Source organism: Homarus americanus, unplaced genomic scaffold (genome assembly GCF_018991925.1).
Source record: "Homarus americanus isolate GMGI-L3 unplaced genomic scaffold, GMGI_Hamer_2.0 scaffold37032, whole genome shotgun sequence".
In the NCBI taxonomy this organism is placed as follows: Eukaryota; Metazoa; Arthropoda; class Malacostraca; order Decapoda; family Nephropidae; genus Homarus; species Homarus americanus.
In genome coordinates, this window is record NW_024731852.1 from 1,235,923 (window position 1) to 1,253,906 (window position 17,984).

The following is a 17,984-nucleotide window of genomic DNA, read 5'->3' on the forward strand; positions in this document are numbered from 1 at the left end:
AATAATACTGACAACATGTGATGATTGCCAGTGAATAATGAATAAAAAAATTAAATAAAAACAATGTTTGTTTCTTCAACAGTCAGAGATGGAAGCTCCTCCTGGGGTTCAGCTGCAGAAACCGTCTACTACTGTCAGGAACACCCATCCAAAACAGCATGGCAGAACTGTGGGCTCTGCTGCATTTCATCATGCCTACACTCTTTGACTCTCACCTGTGGTTCAACGAGTGGTTCAGTAAAGACATTGAGGGGCATGTGGAGAACAAGACACATGTGGACGAGAGTGAGTCCTTTCTTTCTTTCTTTCTTTCTTTCCAGCAGTCCATAATGGCCCACTGCTGGTACTGAGTACGGCATCTCCCTAGATCTCCAACATGGGAGGCCATATGTGATAGGTCCATGAACAATAGATTTACCCTTCACCCACACCTTCTTCAATCCTTTGGCTTTGGTGTCCAGGAGCTGGTTGACAGTTTATCACTTCCCTAACTCCCAGTCAACCCAGTGAAAGTGTCAACCATAGCCCCCTAGGACCTACCAGAGGTGCACTTCTGTCGTTACTTCCCAGGGAACAAGGCTGATGTTCATGATGTGATCACCAAGATGTATTTCCAGGAACATGCAACTCGGTACGATGGCTCAGTGCCTTTTTTTTACAGTTGGCCCCAATCCAATGCTGGTGTTGGGTTTGGAGCCATCTTCCTTGATTATAGCCGCAGTGGGGGACTTCCCACTCTTGCATCTATTTTTATTGCAGAGCTCTCTGCTGTATGCATAGCCCTTAAACAAATCAGCACCCATAAGGCTGGAAGTTTTACTATTTAGTGACTCCAGAGCAGCACTGTCTTCTCTGGAATCTTTTAATCCCATCCACCCTCTTGTTTTAGATATTTTTTAACTGGCTAGTGGTCCTCTGTTGTCAGGGCCACAATGTGGATTTTTGTTGGGTTTCGCCCATGTGTCCGTGCAGGGTTTTGAGAGCACTGATGAGCTGGCCAAGTCTACTGCTTCTTCTCGTAATGCTCCTTTATGCTCCGTCCCTCACAGACATTTCTTCCCCACAGTCAAGTCAGCCATCTGGACCTCCTGGTAGCTACAGTGGGACAATTTATCCGTTCCCAACAAGTTTTAAGAGATGACAACAAAGATTTATCTTTGGGAATATCCTTGGTTGTCCTGCCACTTTGGGACTGCCCTTACCTGTGTACTTGTTGGTCACACTCACCTCACCCACAGTTTCCTTATAACCAGAGGACTGTAGCCCTATTGTGATGACTGCCTGGTGCCACTGACTTTGGTGGAGTGTCTCAGTCATGGGACTTGAGAAGTTGTTTTCTGGTTGAGTGCCAGCAGGAGGATGGCTCCTTCTTCATCTCAAAGGTGCTCAGTGAGAGAAGTTCAGTATTTGATGGTGGACTTTTTAATTTGTAATTGTAATGGAGTCACTTAACATAACTGCTTGTGATTTTCAAATAAATTTAGGATTTTATATTGTTTTAATTTGGGTATTTAAACTTAGTAGGATTTTATTTTAATTATTTAATTGTTTTAACTTTTGAGTTTAATTTTGGCATCAAATGGCCACAGGCTGTGATACCAGATATTTTACCCAATCAATCAACTTTGATTGTTGTAGTTTATTTTCAAAGTATGTTAGCTGCAAGTATTTAAATACCTTTATTTTAAAAGTGTTTTACTCAGGCAGATGAATGTGAGTTGTGTAAATAATGTTGGTCATCCATTAGTTACTTGATACAGTCAGGAGAGGCAGCCCTGTTGGTGTTCTGCTTCCCAAGTTTATATAAAAAAGTGTATACTCTTGAGCCTAACTGATGTCTCATGACCGATGGTTGTGTTTGACTGTACTGTCTCTCAAACCAACTGATATGAAGCAGTTGAGATCCACCGTCATTCTCCCTGGCACTGTCAACCAAGGAGGTGTTTCATTACAATAATAATCCATCTACTTTTGGATATCTTAATACAGGTAACTTAATGTTATGTTTTTTTACAGTTAATTTTTTTTTTTGGCAAAGCTTGGAGCACAGTTTGCCTATTCTGAGTAATTCAGTCAGGTCTTGACACTGAAGGTGCTATCAGTTCTCACTGCCATGCAGGACTGAGGTTCATACACAAAGAAATAGATCATATTCATTTATAGTTTACATGGTGAGAGTCATGTGGGTGATATCACTGTTCACTGCCACGCAGGACAGTGGTTCATATACAGTAGAAATCATTTTCTATTTGAGGACTAATCAGTGTGGACTAGCAAATTTTGGATAGACAGCAAGAATGTCCTCAAGCACCCCTGATTCATTGTAGTGGTTACATAGTTCATGATACAATAAGCCATGTGGCCTGAAGTCTTTGACAGTGTCACATTCAATGATATAATGTTCAAGTGTATGCTTTAAATGTTTATCACAAAGTTTACATGCTGAGTGTTCTGGTATGGGTACAGCGTCACTTACTTGCCAGATGTGCCTAATTCTGGCCACGACTACATCACATTGTCTGGTTCTGTCCTTATGCTGGCCATACCAGTACCTCTTGTCACAAAATTTTTCATATTTACTAATGCTACAACTGCCAGGTCTCTCTCCATTTCTAGATCAGAGTTCATGATTTTGACTTGAATGTTTTTAAGTACAGCATTGGACAGGCCAGGGTCACGGTCAACATTTTCTTTCTTACATGCTTCATTGGTGAGTCTACCAGCACAGTCATGATACCTAATTCCAACATGGGACGGAATCCACACAAATTCAACACGAAAGTTTTTTCCTTGCCAGTTATCACATTTCTTTTAATATCTCAGACAACTTTAGACATAGAATATCACCCCACCTCCATTTTCTTTAAGGTAGTCTGTAGCTAAGTAGATTCCAGTTAGTTCATTTTGTGTTGTGCTGGCCCAGTTGTTCAGCCTTTGCAATGTTATGTTTGTGTTACATGAACCTTTTCCAGTGTTTGTGTTACATGAGAGAGAAAGAGAGTTTTTTTACTGCACTGCCCTGCACTGACAAGAGGTGTTAGTACTTTACAGTACACTGGGATATCAAACCCTAGTCTTCCATTTCTGTCTTGTCTGCATCTGCTGTTTTATAACTTGCTTATGAAGTATACACGGACACTATTTATAAGCCAACATAAATAACAAGATGGTTGACAGGTATTGGAGTACAGTGTTTCATATTTATTATCGTAAGATAAGAATAAAATTATAATCATTCCACTGAAAACTTACTGTATGTAGGAGAAGACTTTATTAACCTTTTGGCATATTATTTCCCCTGTAACTCTGATGATGTTTATACTCAGTGTATGAGGGTGAGTTGGGTCATACTGTACTTGTTTGGTTTAATAACATGGAGGCTGAGGTTGGTTCTCCACACATGTATAATAATGTTGTATGTTACAGAACATCTAAATCGCCTTCATATGATCTTAAAGCCCTTCATGTTGAGGAGAGTCAAGACAGAAGTTGAGAATGAACTTACTGATAAGATTGAGGTAAGATGTACTGTACTGTACCTGTGTATTGTATCTGTGTACTGTACTGTACTGTACTGTACCTGTGTACTGTATCTGTGTACTGTACTGTACCTGTGTACTGTACTGTACTGTACCTGTGTACTGTATCTGTGTACTGTACTGTACCTGTGTACTGTATCTGTGTACTGTACTGTACTGTACCTGTGTACTGTATCTGTGTACTGTACTGTACTGTACCTGTGTACTGTACTGTACTGTACTGTACCTGTGTACTGTATCTGTGTACTGTACTGTACCTGTGTACTGTATCTGTGTACTGAACTGTACTGTACCTGTGTACTGTATCTGTGTACTGAACTGTACTGTACCTGTGTACTGTATCTGTGTACTGAACTGTACTGTACCTGTACTGTACCTGTACTGTACCTGTGTACTGCTGTGTACTGTACTGTACTGTACCTGTGTACTGTATACTGTACTGTACCTGTACTGTACTGTGTACCCTGTGTACTGTACTGTACCTGTGTACTGTATCTGTGTACTGTACTGTACCTGTGTACTGTATCTGTGTACTGTACTGTACCTGTGTACTGTATCTGTGTACTGTACTGTACTGTACTGTACTGTACCTGTGTACTGTATCTGTGTACTGTACTGGACTGTACTGTACCTGTGTACTGTATCTGTGTACTGTACTGTACCTGTGTTGTGAATATTTCTCTCAGTTGATTATGCTACTTTTATCTCATCAAGTAGCAGAGCATCCCCTGATGAAGCTGCTCTGTACAGTAGAGCATCCTGTGGTGAAGCTGCTCTGTACAGTAGAGCATCCCATGCTGAAGCTGCTCTGTACAGTAGAGCATCCCGTGTTGAAGCTGCTCTGTACAGTAGAGCATCCTGTGATGAAGCTGCTCTGTACAGTAGAGCATCCCATGCTGAAGCTGCTCTGTACAGTAGAGCATCCCATGTCGAAGCTGCTCTGTACAGTAGTGCATCCTATGATGAAGCTGCTCTGTACAGTAGAGCATCCCGTGGTGACTCTGCTCTGTGCAGTAGAGCATCCCGTGGTGACTCTGCTCTGTACAGTAGAGCATCCCATGATGAAGCTGCTCTGTACAGTAGAGCATCCCATGATGAAGCTGCTCTGTACAGTAGAGCTCCTATACACTGTACTATACTGACTTGCTTACTTCCCCCAACTTCCTTCACAGCTCAGTATCTCCAATGTCTGCCTCACAAGAGGTGTCATAACAGTATAGTGTTATCCCTCTCCATCAGCAAGTTTGTTAACATGTGGAGTCTTTGTCTTACAGTTTCATCCTGATTGACTTTAAAACTTAGAACTCAGTCCAAATATCAAGTACATATTTGTTATTGTTTGACAATTGTGGATGTAGTTGTGTCCCTTTGACAAATTAGCTGTTGAGGAAGGCCTTTGACTCCTAATTTATCTTCACTTTTTTACTGTTGTATAAATCATTGTGACTGTTGTATAAATTATTGTGACTCACTATAATGTTCTCCAACAGATAATGATGTACTGCCCCCTCACACTTCGACAAAAGTTTCTGTACAGTGGTCTTAAGAATAAGATTAGTATTGATGAGTTGTTGAGGTCATCTATGGGTCCATCTTCCCAGCAGTCATCTGTTACATCATCACTCATGAACCTTGTCATGCAGTTCAGGAAGGTATGTATAACTCTGTCTTCTTCCTAATGCTTATTGGACTGTGACTGATCAGTGGAGTGCCTAGAGAGAGACAGTTCTGAGGCATTAGAAAAGATCCCTTTGCTCACCAAAGTATTATACTGATCACAACAGCATTTCCTCTACCCAGACAAGAAAGGCAATTAATTTTCTCTGTAGAAGCTTAGTAAAGGTTAAAGATAAGCATCCATCTCAAAGTGACCATTCTACTTCCATGCACTAACACCTCTGTTGTCTAGAAGAGCAATAAGGTAATGAAGATATTGTAGATCACAAGAACACTATTTCTTGGCACTGCTTTTCTCTTATACGTCTATTATTATTTATGTGAGTGTTTGTTACAGATTTTCCTCTGGGTTATATGAAAGTAGTAGTGAGATTCAAAACTTAGAGAGACAAGTTTATATTATAGAGGAAGAAAAATTATTTAAAACATTGAAACATCACCAATGGAGGAGTGTTATATGTGACACTGACACCCATTACTGTCAGGTGTGGAGTCTCACAGGTTACTATATCAATAGTCCGTTCACTGGAAGCTTACAACTGAGGCCTTGGGTCATTTTGTAGTAAGGCAGCTGATTCGTTGGTAAACAGACACCTGGAGAGCTACTACAGTTCTTAAGTATTTAATCTATCATATGTATACAGTATTAGATATTTTAATGGATAATAATCTTTCTACAGTATTTTCATCTCTGATAATTAATTTCCACACTTGGGGAAGCAAATATTAGTCTGTGAAATGTTCTGGTGATAAAGATGTTATAAAGAGAACAGGGATATAATGAACAAGTTCTGGGATGTCAACCCCTCCTTGTCACGTGACGTCACACAGGGCGGTCGAGTAGGTCACTGAAATTTTGTATTTTCTTTTGTTCTCTTAAGATATTTGTGTTACAAGATCATTTTACCAGGTAATTTATGTTCCCCCAATTGTGGACATTATCAAAGATCATCAACAAAGGTTTATTATCCAGGAAATTATCATAATATAAATATTTGTACAATAGAATAAATACTGAAGAACTGTAGTTGATTCTTTGGGTGTCATAAAGCTTAGTGTTGTGTGGTGGTTCTGGTGGTCATAAAGCTTAGTGTTGTGTGGTGGTTCTGGTGGTCATAAAGCTTGGTGTTGTGTGGTGGTTCTGGTGGTCATAAAGCTTAGTGTTGTGTGGTGGTTCTGGCGGTCATAAAGCTTAGTGTTGTGTGGTGGTGCTGGTGGTCATAAAGCTTGGTCAGATACAATCAACGTTGAAACGTAAACTCCTTGCCAGCATTACATTCCACCACTCATGTTGCCTTATTTTGGGGGGAGAAAATAATGACAGCCAGTATTGGAAAGATGATCCCATATCAACCACTGATGGCCAGAAGGGTGAAGGTGGATGTATAGTTGGTCCCTCAAACAGGAGCCTTTCTGTCACTCTCATAAGGGTCATGTTTGCTTCTCTGTAAAGTCACAAACATTGCTATGATCCAGCTGACACAGTGTTATAAGTACATACAGTATTAGATTCATTGAATGTTGTATTTTTAAAGTAGTACTGTATTCTTAATACAGCATGGCCTCATTAATTCAGATTTTGTACAGTTCAAACAGTTTTATGAAGTTTAATATTTGAAGCAACTTCTTGAAAATTAGATCTACAGTACTGTGCTATATGTTTGACTTAGACTGAATGGTCCACTATCTCTCCCGGGGTGACACCATGTCTCTCTCACCCATTCACACTAAGCCTGGTGCACAGGTAGGCAGTTTTATCCCAGCTTCCCCCTAGAGCAAGGCTTTAATATTAATGTTATAGCAATGTTTTATTGACTAAGATAGAGAAAGACAGTAATGGTAGAGCAGTAGAAAAAAAGAGGGAAATATTTAGTTCTACATCTGAACAGATATAATAGAACTATTTAACACATAGGACCGAATGTATATCTTTTTGGGGTTTGTTTTCCTTTCCTTGGTTGGTAATAAGACTCCCCAGTTCATGTAAACCTAGACCAGTTATCTTGGGTGTGTCGACCATAAGAATACAGGAGCTGAACTTGGAAGAGGTCTCCAGCCACACAGACACTCTGCTGCACTGTGCTGGTGTGTTAGTGGTTGTCTTGTCTTCCTTACTGTGTTAGTGGTTGTCTTGTCTTCCTTACTGTGATAGTGGTTGTCTTGTCTTTACTGTGTTAGTGGTTGTCTTGTCTTCCTTACTGTGTTAGTGGTTGTCTTGTCTTTACTGTGTTAGTGGTTGTCTTGTCTTCCTTACTGTGTTAGTGGTTGTCTTGTCTTCCTTACTGTGTTAGTGGTTGTCTTGTCTTCCTTACTGTGTTAGTGGTTGTCTTGTCTTTACTGTGTTAGTGGTTGTCTTGTCTTCCTTACTGTGTTAGTGGTTGTCTTGTCTTTACTGTGTTAGTGGTTGTCTTGTCTTCCTTACTGTGTTAGTGGTTGTCTTGTCTTCCTTACTGTGTTAGTGGTTGTCTTGTCTTCCTTACTGTGTTAGTGGTTGTCTTGTCTTTACTGTGTTAGTGGTTGTCTTGTCTTCCTTAGTGGTTGTCTTGTCTTCCTTACTGTGTTATTGGTTGTCTTGTCTTCCTTACTGTGTTAGTGGTTGTCTTGTCTTCCTTACTGTGTTATTGGTTGTCTTGTCTTCCTTACTGTGTTAGTGGTTGTCTTGTCTTCCTTACTGTGTTAGTGGTTGTCTTGTCTTCCTTACTGTGTTAGTGGTTGTCTTGTCTTCCTTACTGTGTTATTGGTTGTCTTGTCTTCCTTACTGTGTTAGTGGTTGTCTTGTCTTCCTTACTGTGTTAGTGGTTGTCTTGTCTTCCTTACTGTGTTAGTGGTTGTCTTGTCTTTACTGTGTTAGTGGTTGTCTTGTCTTCCTTACTGTGTTATTGGTTGTCTTGTCTTCCTCACTGTGTTATTGGTTGTCTTGTCTTCCTTACTGTGTTAGTGGTTGTCTTGTCTTCCTTACTGTGTTATTGGTTGTCTTGTCTTCCTCACTGTGTTAGTGGTTGTCTTGTCTTCCTCACTGTGTTAGTGGTTGTCTTGTCTTCCTTACTGTGTTAGTGGTTGTCTTGTCTCCCTCAGAGTGCAACATGTAAACTGACATGTTTCACCAATGTTGCTGACAACAGTGGTGTAAATTTTACTTCTTAGATGTAAATTATTGGATAATTCAACCTTCAGTACCTCTATATAGTACAGTACAGTATAGTGTAAATTAATGAGGTTCTTTGTTGAGTGAAAGAATGGTAATAAAAAAATGGTAATACTGCCTGTACACTCGCTCCATAAAGTATCATTAACATTTTGTGTTAGCAATGGACGGAGAATTTTGACAACTCCACCGAGACAACAAGAGTCGCAGCATTCATTTTGAAATTCCCCGGACGCCTCCGTAAAGATGCCTTATGGAGCGAGTATTAAGACAACAACTCAATAGCATATTAACTCATTCAGGTGTGCAACCACCCCGAGCTTCTGGAGCGACGAGAGGTGCGATCACCATACACCACACGTCCAGAGCCTTACCTCATACCCAAGCTTGTCTTCCGTGAAGCTTTCTTCCTTGATGCCAGCCCAAGTAAACACCACCTGTTGTACAACCGCTTTTCAGTCTTTCATGCTGACTATGTCCACTCCAGCCTAACAAAAGGTGAGTATACATTTCCTTGTCATAATAAAGTTGCTTGTTAGTTTTGACCAGCAAGATAAAAAAGGTATTTCTTGATAATTAAATGATAACTTACCCATTGATATTGTGGGTTAGAGATATGGACAAATGGTGGGTGAACTTGTTGTGGGGGACATTTGGGGCCTTGTTGTGGGGGACATTTGGGGCCTTGTTGTGGGGGACATTCGGGGCCTTGTTGTGGGTGACATTTGGGGCCTTGTTGTGGGTGACATTTGGGGCCTTGTTGTGGGGCACATTTTGGGCCTTGTTGTGGGTAACATAAAGGTGGGCACTGTAGGAAAATAATACCTTTAACATACAATAAAAAAGGTTTATTAAAATAATGCAAGACTTCTGACGTGTTTCCAGTACACACAACTAGTGCCAATATCAACTCCATGGCAATACTCAGACACTTGTCAACAAGGTACCTTACATATTTTACAATCACCCGTACTTGGTGTACCTGTAGAAAACATATACACTGTAAATATACATAGAGTACACTTGGGATCCAACAACAACACAGAGAACCTGAGAGATTGTTCTCGTTGATAGAACAGGACTCGTAACATGGCCCTCCCCTGGCTCTCATCCCTTCACATTCAAAACTACTGCATTTCTTGACCCAATTGTTCACCGCTATTCTCTCCACATGCCTGAATCATCTCAGCCTTCCTCTACTGAAAACCACACTAGCTGCCCTCTTATCTCTGAACAGGATTTCCTATCTCACAACTTTACATTACTCATCCATCTCACCATAGTCTCACTCAAGTGTACATTTGTCATCCTCTTTAACCACCCATTTTTTACTGCCGTACAACACCACACTTCTTGTGCTCACTACATACAGTATATATTTCCTCTCAAGCGAAGAGAAGGTTCTCTTGCTGTCAGTAAAAGCAATAGCTTCCTAAACTTCTTCAGCCTCTTTTGACTCTAGCAGCTGAGTTAGCTTCTTGACCAGCTCCAGCACTGATCATGTCACCCAGGTAGCAGAACTTACTGACACAACCCAGGGATATATCATCAATAATAATAATAATAATAATAATAATAATAATAATAATAATAATAATAATAATAATAATAATAATAATAATAATAATAGCTTGTCTTTTGTTTCTCAAAAGTGCCAGTTCTTCTAAAGAATTCAGTATCATTATTAACAGAGTATTAATGTTGTCAGTAAACCAGATGCCAAATGTTGGGGTTGACAGATAATACATCAGGCTTGGAATTGGATAGATGATTCTTTCATTTTCTTACTCAGAGAGAAACAGTCCATTGCTACATTTAGGATCAGACAAGTTTATTGGGTTTTAGGTGTTAAATCATGGGGGAAAAAAGGAGTTGATGGGCTTTCATGTGACTGGAAGTTGTTATACTCACTCCTCTGTGTTGTTGCCCCTGAGGGAGTATGTTTCTTTTGGCCTTCCTGAGAGACTTGTTGTTGGAGTCAGTCCTGCAGGAGAGGAGTATTAGAGAGGCTACTCTTCTACTGATATCTGGACACTCACTTCAGGCACCTGTAAACCTGTGGTGCTCTTTACTGAGATAAAGGGCTGTTGCTTAGGGCTCATGCCTACATTCTCCGATTGACTGTGTACATGAGTCGTCTCATCCACTGTGTCAGTTAAGAATGAGGGATTGATTTTGAAGTCCCAGTATATAATGAGTATGGATCAGGCATCTCAGAGAGGTGGGTGTTGAGGAGCTTGGAGCAGAAGACAATTGAACTTGGGTGTGTTTGGTTGCCACATGCACAGTGTGTCACTGGTGTAAACTCACAGTTATCACCTTGGACAGCTTGTTACTCAGTGTTTATAGAGCTGTGGCTGAACTGAGAGAGATAGTACAGTACAGTACAGGTTGTACCTCTCTAGTCCGGCATTCTGTGGTCCGGAAACTCCCGTAGTCCGGAACAATTTTAGTTCACCCAATAGCCAACATCCCTGATGTGCCTCAAATGTAATTTGAGTTACAGTACCATCACTCCACTTTGGAAGCAGAATTATGGTAGCATTAAAGGTAAATGAAATTGTATTTTAACAGTATTACTTTTTCTTATTTATTTATTTTCGATCTTATGTACTGTACTGTACTGTACTGTACTGTACTGTACTGTACTGTCAATACCTATTTGCCTTCTTAGTTCTGAACAGAGTCACCTGTCATTCACTGTCACACTACACATCTACCTCACCTTTCTCATTTTAGTTCTCTCAAGCCAGCATGTCATCATCCTCTTTACCTGCCCATGATTCACTGCCACACAACATCACATTTCTCATGTCAGTTGCACACATTAAACTTTACCAAACTTGTGGTGAAATATTGTTCCTGTAAACAGTATAAACTATATGAAGAATTGATTGATTTTGCTCTAAGGTTTTATTCTATGTTTCAGAGAATGAAACCAGAAAATGTTTCTCATTCCTCCGCTTCATGAATGTCAGTGTACAAGAGCTGTCTGATGCTGTCTTAAGAGGGCTGGTCTCAAGGTATGTAGTGAATTATTATTTATAATTAATGTATAAGTACCAGACACTACAGTAAGGATAAGTTATGTGAAAGTCTGGTACTTATACATTACAGTACTTGTACCTTAGTGTCTGGTACTTATACATTACAGTACTTGTACCTTAGTGTCTGGTTCTTATACATTACAGTACTTGTACCTTAGTGTCTGGTTCTTATACATTACAGTACTTGTACCTTAGTGTCTGGTTCTTATACATTACAGTACTTGTACCTTAGTGTCTGGTTCTTATACATTACAGTACTTGTACCTTAGTGTCTGGTTCTTATACATTACAGTACTTGTACCTTAGTGTCTGGTTCTTATACATTACAGTACTTGTACCTTAGTGTCTGGTTCTTATACATTACAGTACTTGTAGTTCTTATACATTACAGTACTTGTACCTTAGTGTCTGGTTCTTATACATTACAGTACTTGTACCTTAGTGTCTGGTTCTATGTACATAGTGTCTGGTTCTTATACATTACAGTACTTGTACCTTAGTGTCTGGTTCTTATACATTACAGTACTTGTACCTTAGTGTCTGGTTCTTATACATTACAGTACTTGTACCTTAGTGTCTGGTTCTTATACATTACAGTACTTGTACCTTAGTGTCTGGTTCTTATACATTACAGTACTTGTACCTTAGTGTCTGGTTCTTATACATTACAGTACTTGTACCTTAGTGTCTGGTTCTTATACATTACAGTACTTGTACCTTAGTGTCTGGTTCTTATACATTACAGTACTTGTACCATAGTGTCTGGTTCTTATACATTACAGTACTTGTACCTTAGTGTCTGGTTCTTATACATTACAGTACTTGTACCTTAGTGTCTGGTTCTTATACATTACAGTACTTGTACCTTAGTGTCTGGTTCTTATACATTACAGTACTTGTACCTTAGTGTCTGGTTCTTATACATTACAGTACTTGTACCTTAGTGTCTGGTTCTTATACATTACAGTACTTGTACCTTAGTGTCTGGTTCTTATACATTACAGTACTTGTACCTTAGTGTCTGGTTCTTATACATTACAGTACTTGTACCTTAGTGTCTGGTTCTTATACATTACAGTACTTGTACCTTAGTGTCTGGTTCTTATACATTACAGTACTTGTACCTTAGTGTCTGGTTCTTATACATTACAGTACTTTATACATTACAGTACTTGTACCATAGTGTCTGGTTCTTATACATTACAGTACTTGTACCTTAGTGTCTGGTTCTTATACATTACAGTACTTGTACCTTAGTGTCTGGTTCTTATACATTACAGTACTTGTACCTTAGTGTCTGGTTCTTATACATTACAGTACTTGTACCTTAGTGTCTGGTTCTTATACATTACAGTACTTGTACCTTAGTGTCTGGTTCTTATACATTACAGTACTTGTACCTTAGTGTCTGGTTCTTATACATTACAGTACTTGTACCTTAGTGTCTGGTTCTTATACATTACAGTACTTGTACCATAGTGTCTGGTTCTTATACATTACAGTACTTGTACCTTAGTGTCTGGTTCTTATACATTACAGTACTTGTACCTTAGTGTCTGGTTCTTATACATTACAGTACTTGTACCTTAGTGTCTGGTTCTTATACATTACAGTACTTGTACCTTAGTGTCTGGTCTGGTTCTTATACATTACAGTACTTGTACCTTAGTGTCTGGTTCTTATACATTACAGTACTTGTACCTTAGTGTCTGGTGGTGTCCTTATACATTACAGTACTTACCTTAGTGTCTGGTTCTTATACATTACAGTACTTGTACCTTAGTGTCTGGTTCTTATACATTACAGTACTTGTACCATAGTGTCTGGTTCTTATACATTACAGTACTTGTACCTTAGTGTCTGGTACTTATACATTACAGTACTTGTACCATAGTGTCTGGTTCTTATACATTACAGTACTTGTACCTTAGTGTCTGGTTCTTATACATTACAGTACTTGTACCTTAGTGTCTGGTTCCATTCTGATACTTGTACCATAGTGTCTGGTTCTTATACATTGCAGTATACATACTGTAGTGTCTGGTACTTATACATTAAGTACTTGACCATAGTGTCTGGTTCTTATACATTACAGTACTTTACCTTAGTGTGGTTCTTATCATTACTTGTACCTTAGTGTCTGGTTCTTATGGTGAGGCGGAAATAAAGTCCAGAGGAAAAAAAGTTACATGATTTGTACACATTGACAACACAATATATATATATTGGCATTGCAATAGGTTAGGTTAGGTTAAGTTAGGTTAGGTTTAGCTTAGGTTATATTAGGTTTTCCGTGCCTTTTTATCTGTGACATTTTTTCTTGTGACTTTTTTTGGATTTGGTTCTTATACTGTACTACCACACAGGTGGGGAGAAGGGTGAGCTGGAAAGCAAGCTTATCCTCACAGGTGTTGTAATTGTCTTTAATGATTGTGTTTGAATTTTACATTTAGTCTCAGAAGAGACAAATTCAATACTTCTCTTACAATATCACAGAAAATTTAATAAAAAATAATAAATAAAAAATAAACTAAATACATTTTTCTTATAGCATTTTCCAGTGTATCTAGTGCTGTTTCCATATTTGCAACCCCAAGTCATGACATATGTTATGTGAAGGTCCTTAGAGTAAATACGGACATATATATAATTTTTATATCGTGATTGCTGTACATGAAAATATATAACATTGTTAAATTCAAAGTAAACACTGGCGAAACAAGCTACAACTCTGTCATATTATAGTGATATGTTTATATCATTATTTAATGTTATAGAGATATAATTTATATGGTTAAAACATTAACATTTTATTATTTACAACTCTGTCATACAGTTTGTATTTTCTTTTGTCTTGTGCAACATCATATAATTAATTTTCATTCGATTACATCAGTCATAATTCATATGTAATGTGTTATCATTTAATAAATTTTCTGTTAACTGGGGATATAATTATGTAAATAAACAACACGACACGGCGAGGTTCAGGGGTACCTCACCTCCCTCCAGGAGGAGGCACCAGCTCACCTCCCACCCAGGAGGCGGCGATGTGTAAACAATGGCATTCTAACCACACCCTGCAAAATACAGTGTACCTGGATATGCAGCTTCTGAAAGAATGGAGGAGGGCGATTACGGTACTACTAAGAGCAGAGGCGTTACGAGAACAAATTCTGGCTTGAATGTCATGTACACTAATACTGACCGCGTTCCTTAGTGAGAGGAGTTTGAAACACTACTGACGGTACACCAACCCAATATTGTTGGAGTTGTAGAGACTGCAAGCAGGAGATGTTTGAGAATGTGGTTGATATTGTGGCGGATGCATTTACTGAATCTTTCTCAAAAACTTTGTGGTTTCTATGCTAGGCAAGATCTTAGAGCCAGAGGCGAGGGTACAGAGAGGATGTTTTTGAAAAGTCAGTGGTGAAATTAAAAAGAGGCTTACTTGTTGTGGTGTATCTACAGTCAACTGTAGTTATTAAACCAAAGGCAGGCTCATCAGGCAGCAGTGTCGACTAAGCTCATCCACCTCATAGGGGACTTTAACTATGAAATGACAGAAGCAATTTTCAATGACTGAATAACTCACTACTCTTTTTGTAGAAACTCTGAGAGGTAATTTTCTGTTCTATGACACATTACAGAGAGGAGCAACACCAAGCCACTTGACCTCATCATAACAAACAAGAAGGTGTAATGTGGCTGTGGGATATAATCACCATTTAATCAGGATCTTATAAAAAAAATTTAAGAAACATGGGTTTCAAGGTAACAAAAACCGTTAGAGATTGACATCTCTTTTGGCGAAAAATGCAATAGTTGAACTCTGTTTACTCCACAAATATTAAATAAACAGCACTGAACCAACATTGCTAAAACAAAAATAATTAATACAACAGTATGGGTATTTTCGGCTGTGGTGAATATTCCTGCTAACCAGGGGCGGATATCAAAAACATTTATGGGATCAGGTCGTTAGGTACCCGTAACTGGACTTACAGTCTCAGTTTGGCATATTCAAAAACAGAGATGGTATACAGTGAGTTCTGCTATGTTGGTTTTGATAACGAATTGCTCCAACGCCGTATTTATGAATTAGGACTATATTTGTATAAGCGAGCATTATTTGCTATAACGCGATTTTGCTTACTATTTCTCCAATTTTGTGGTGGTTAGTATGCTATAATCTAATCTACTGGGAATGTTCATTAGAAGCAGGTTCATTCGTTATAGGATTAATCCGTTTCAGGCCCCAATACAAACTACTTACACTGAAAAATATAATATAAAATTGTAAAATTGTAAAAAAGTGCATAAATATGCATCTAAACCCTGAAATATAGAATATCATTAATATTTGTAATAAAAAAACAATAAATTAGAAAAAGAAAAAAAAATTAAATAATGTAATATAGTAAAGAAGAATATCAACAAGAAGCGTTCTGGGATAGAATTTCCGTGATGATAGTAAAAGAGATATAACACTTGAAGAGAAGCTCGATTTTATCAACCTCAAAATCACCCTTTCCCCATCAAGTAAAGTGTTACATTTACTGTATGATTTCATTATTAGATATGAATGTAACATTTATTTAGACTGTGCTATCCTTGTGTTAGCTAACTACTAAATTTTTTCGATTTCGAGTAATCTGCACCTAACCCTATTTTCCATAAGCCCTGTTATTTCTATTATTACTTTCTATATATGATATTTTACAAGAACACAATTATCGCGTATAGCAGAACTACCTGTACCAAAACCAATATTTGACATCGAACTCAGTAGTTAAAGCTTAACGATCTTACACCAGCTCCTGAGGTTTGTAACACTCTCAACCCGGATGTAGTAGCGACTAATTTCTATTGTATAAAAAATAATAATATATGTTGTAATAATGCTTGTTAGACTTGTTTTATCATAGAATAATGAAGAAAATGTTTTGTACACTCAACATACTGAAATATATATTTCACTTGTCTTTTTTTAACTTTTTGTTGTATAATAAGCGTGTTTGGAGTGTTTGTATGTGTCTCAGTTTGGAAGAGACGATCTTTGTCTTCTTACACATTATAAAGTATTTTTACCAAAACAGAAGGTTGTATTGTTCACACTTAGGGTAAAAAATATGTTTTATGACTGAGTAAACTTGCAGATGGAACTTATTAATGTTGTATGGTCAGAATATCCCTCAGTAATGAAAAGCCAAATATGAGGTCAAGTGAATATTCCTGCCAAGACTTCATTTTGTTTTTCTAATATTCAACCAATAGCCTTAGCCTATTTTCTATGTATATGGCTTATGATAACATGAAAGGCTATAAATTTCCATAGGCTAGCCAAAATTAAATGATAGGCGTAAAATATGGATTGCAAATAACTTGATTTATAGGCCTATATAACTGCTTGTCTTAGGCAAATAAATGTTTAAATGTGGGGCCTACTTAATTTAGTTAGAACATGAGGATTATTTAAATAAGAAATTATACCAATAGGGTATAGGTATAGTTTGGTTTGGTTTGGTTATGTTATGGTATGTAGGTTAGCTTAGAGAATGTGGTTATTGTTATTTGGTGAGGGTCAGGCATAGTGAGACACTTTTGTTTGAGCAGCTACCTTAGGCCTAGTTCCAGACTTTCTTGAACATTATCATAGGTAGAGTATTAATTTAAGAAAATTGGCTAATCCGATATATTTTCAGGTTTTAAATTGTTGTTTTTTGTATGAACTTGAAGACAATTCAGACTAAATGTCCCCAACATTGAAAGGAAAACACCATGGGTCTAGGCTAAATGAGTAATTTAAGAGAAGTGATTTGTCATTTAGGTTCGCAAGGCTATGCTATCAATAACCAATTTATTTGAATTTGCCCAGAATAGCTTACATTCAGCCTCACTGAAATTAGCCGCTCTTCTGCTGGTGGTCCTTCCATGTTTACAATAATATTATGTATGCCTGCTCAGCTGATTTCCTTCTCTTTGATTGGTTGATGATTTTGTTAACTGGAGCGCTGATTAGGCCAACTAGCCTTGCACTGACATCTACCTTCCGACAAGAGAACTTAATTTACAGGGTAAACACTAGAGTTATGAAAACTTACGAAAGGCTAAATGGTACTGTAATTAAATTTTTAGTATGCTAAATTTACGTACTGTAAAGATTCACAATATATGGTACTGTATCATGCTAAAGGACGTAACTTATGAGGTGTTTTGAGTATCCGCCCCAAGCCCTGTAGAATGTTCTGGTACTGTGATCCGCCTCAGGGGGAAGGTCCAGGGCAGCTTCTCGCTTACAGGTGTTGGTGGGTGATGTCTGCCACACAAGAGAGACGCCAGGGCACAGACGGTGGAGGAAGTGATGATGACGCGGGCAGATTAGAAGGTCTGGGAATCAGCCATATGAGCCCAGGACATATGGATAAGATCACAACCAGAATTTGAACGAACAGCTGGGTATAAGTACAGCTGCTGCGATTACTGGGTAGTGTCTGATCTGTGTGTCGAGGCAGCAGTGACGCTTCACCTCGGCTCACCACAAACGAGCGGGCAACCATCCTGCTCGTTACAGCC

The 17,984-nt window shown here is 38.4% G+C and overlaps 1 protein-coding gene across 1 annotated transcript in view; it reads left to right on the forward strand.

Annotated features, from left to right (window-relative positions):
* Positions 1-17,984, forward strand: part of LOC121867850 (chromatin-remodeling ATPase INO80-like) — a 138,244-nt gene that overhangs the window by 60,435 nt on the left and 59,825 nt on the right. The window contains exons 14-18 of the mRNA XM_042367973.1: positions 83-285; positions 3,427-3,518; positions 5,030-5,191; positions 8,664-8,859; positions 11,291-11,384. Of these exons, the coding sequence (XP_042223907.1) occupies positions 83-285; positions 3,427-3,518; positions 5,030-5,191; positions 8,664-8,859; positions 11,291-11,384 (747 nt within the window). The remainder of the gene's footprint in view (positions 1-82; positions 286-3,426; positions 3,519-5,029; positions 5,192-8,663; positions 8,860-11,290; positions 11,385-17,984) is intronic.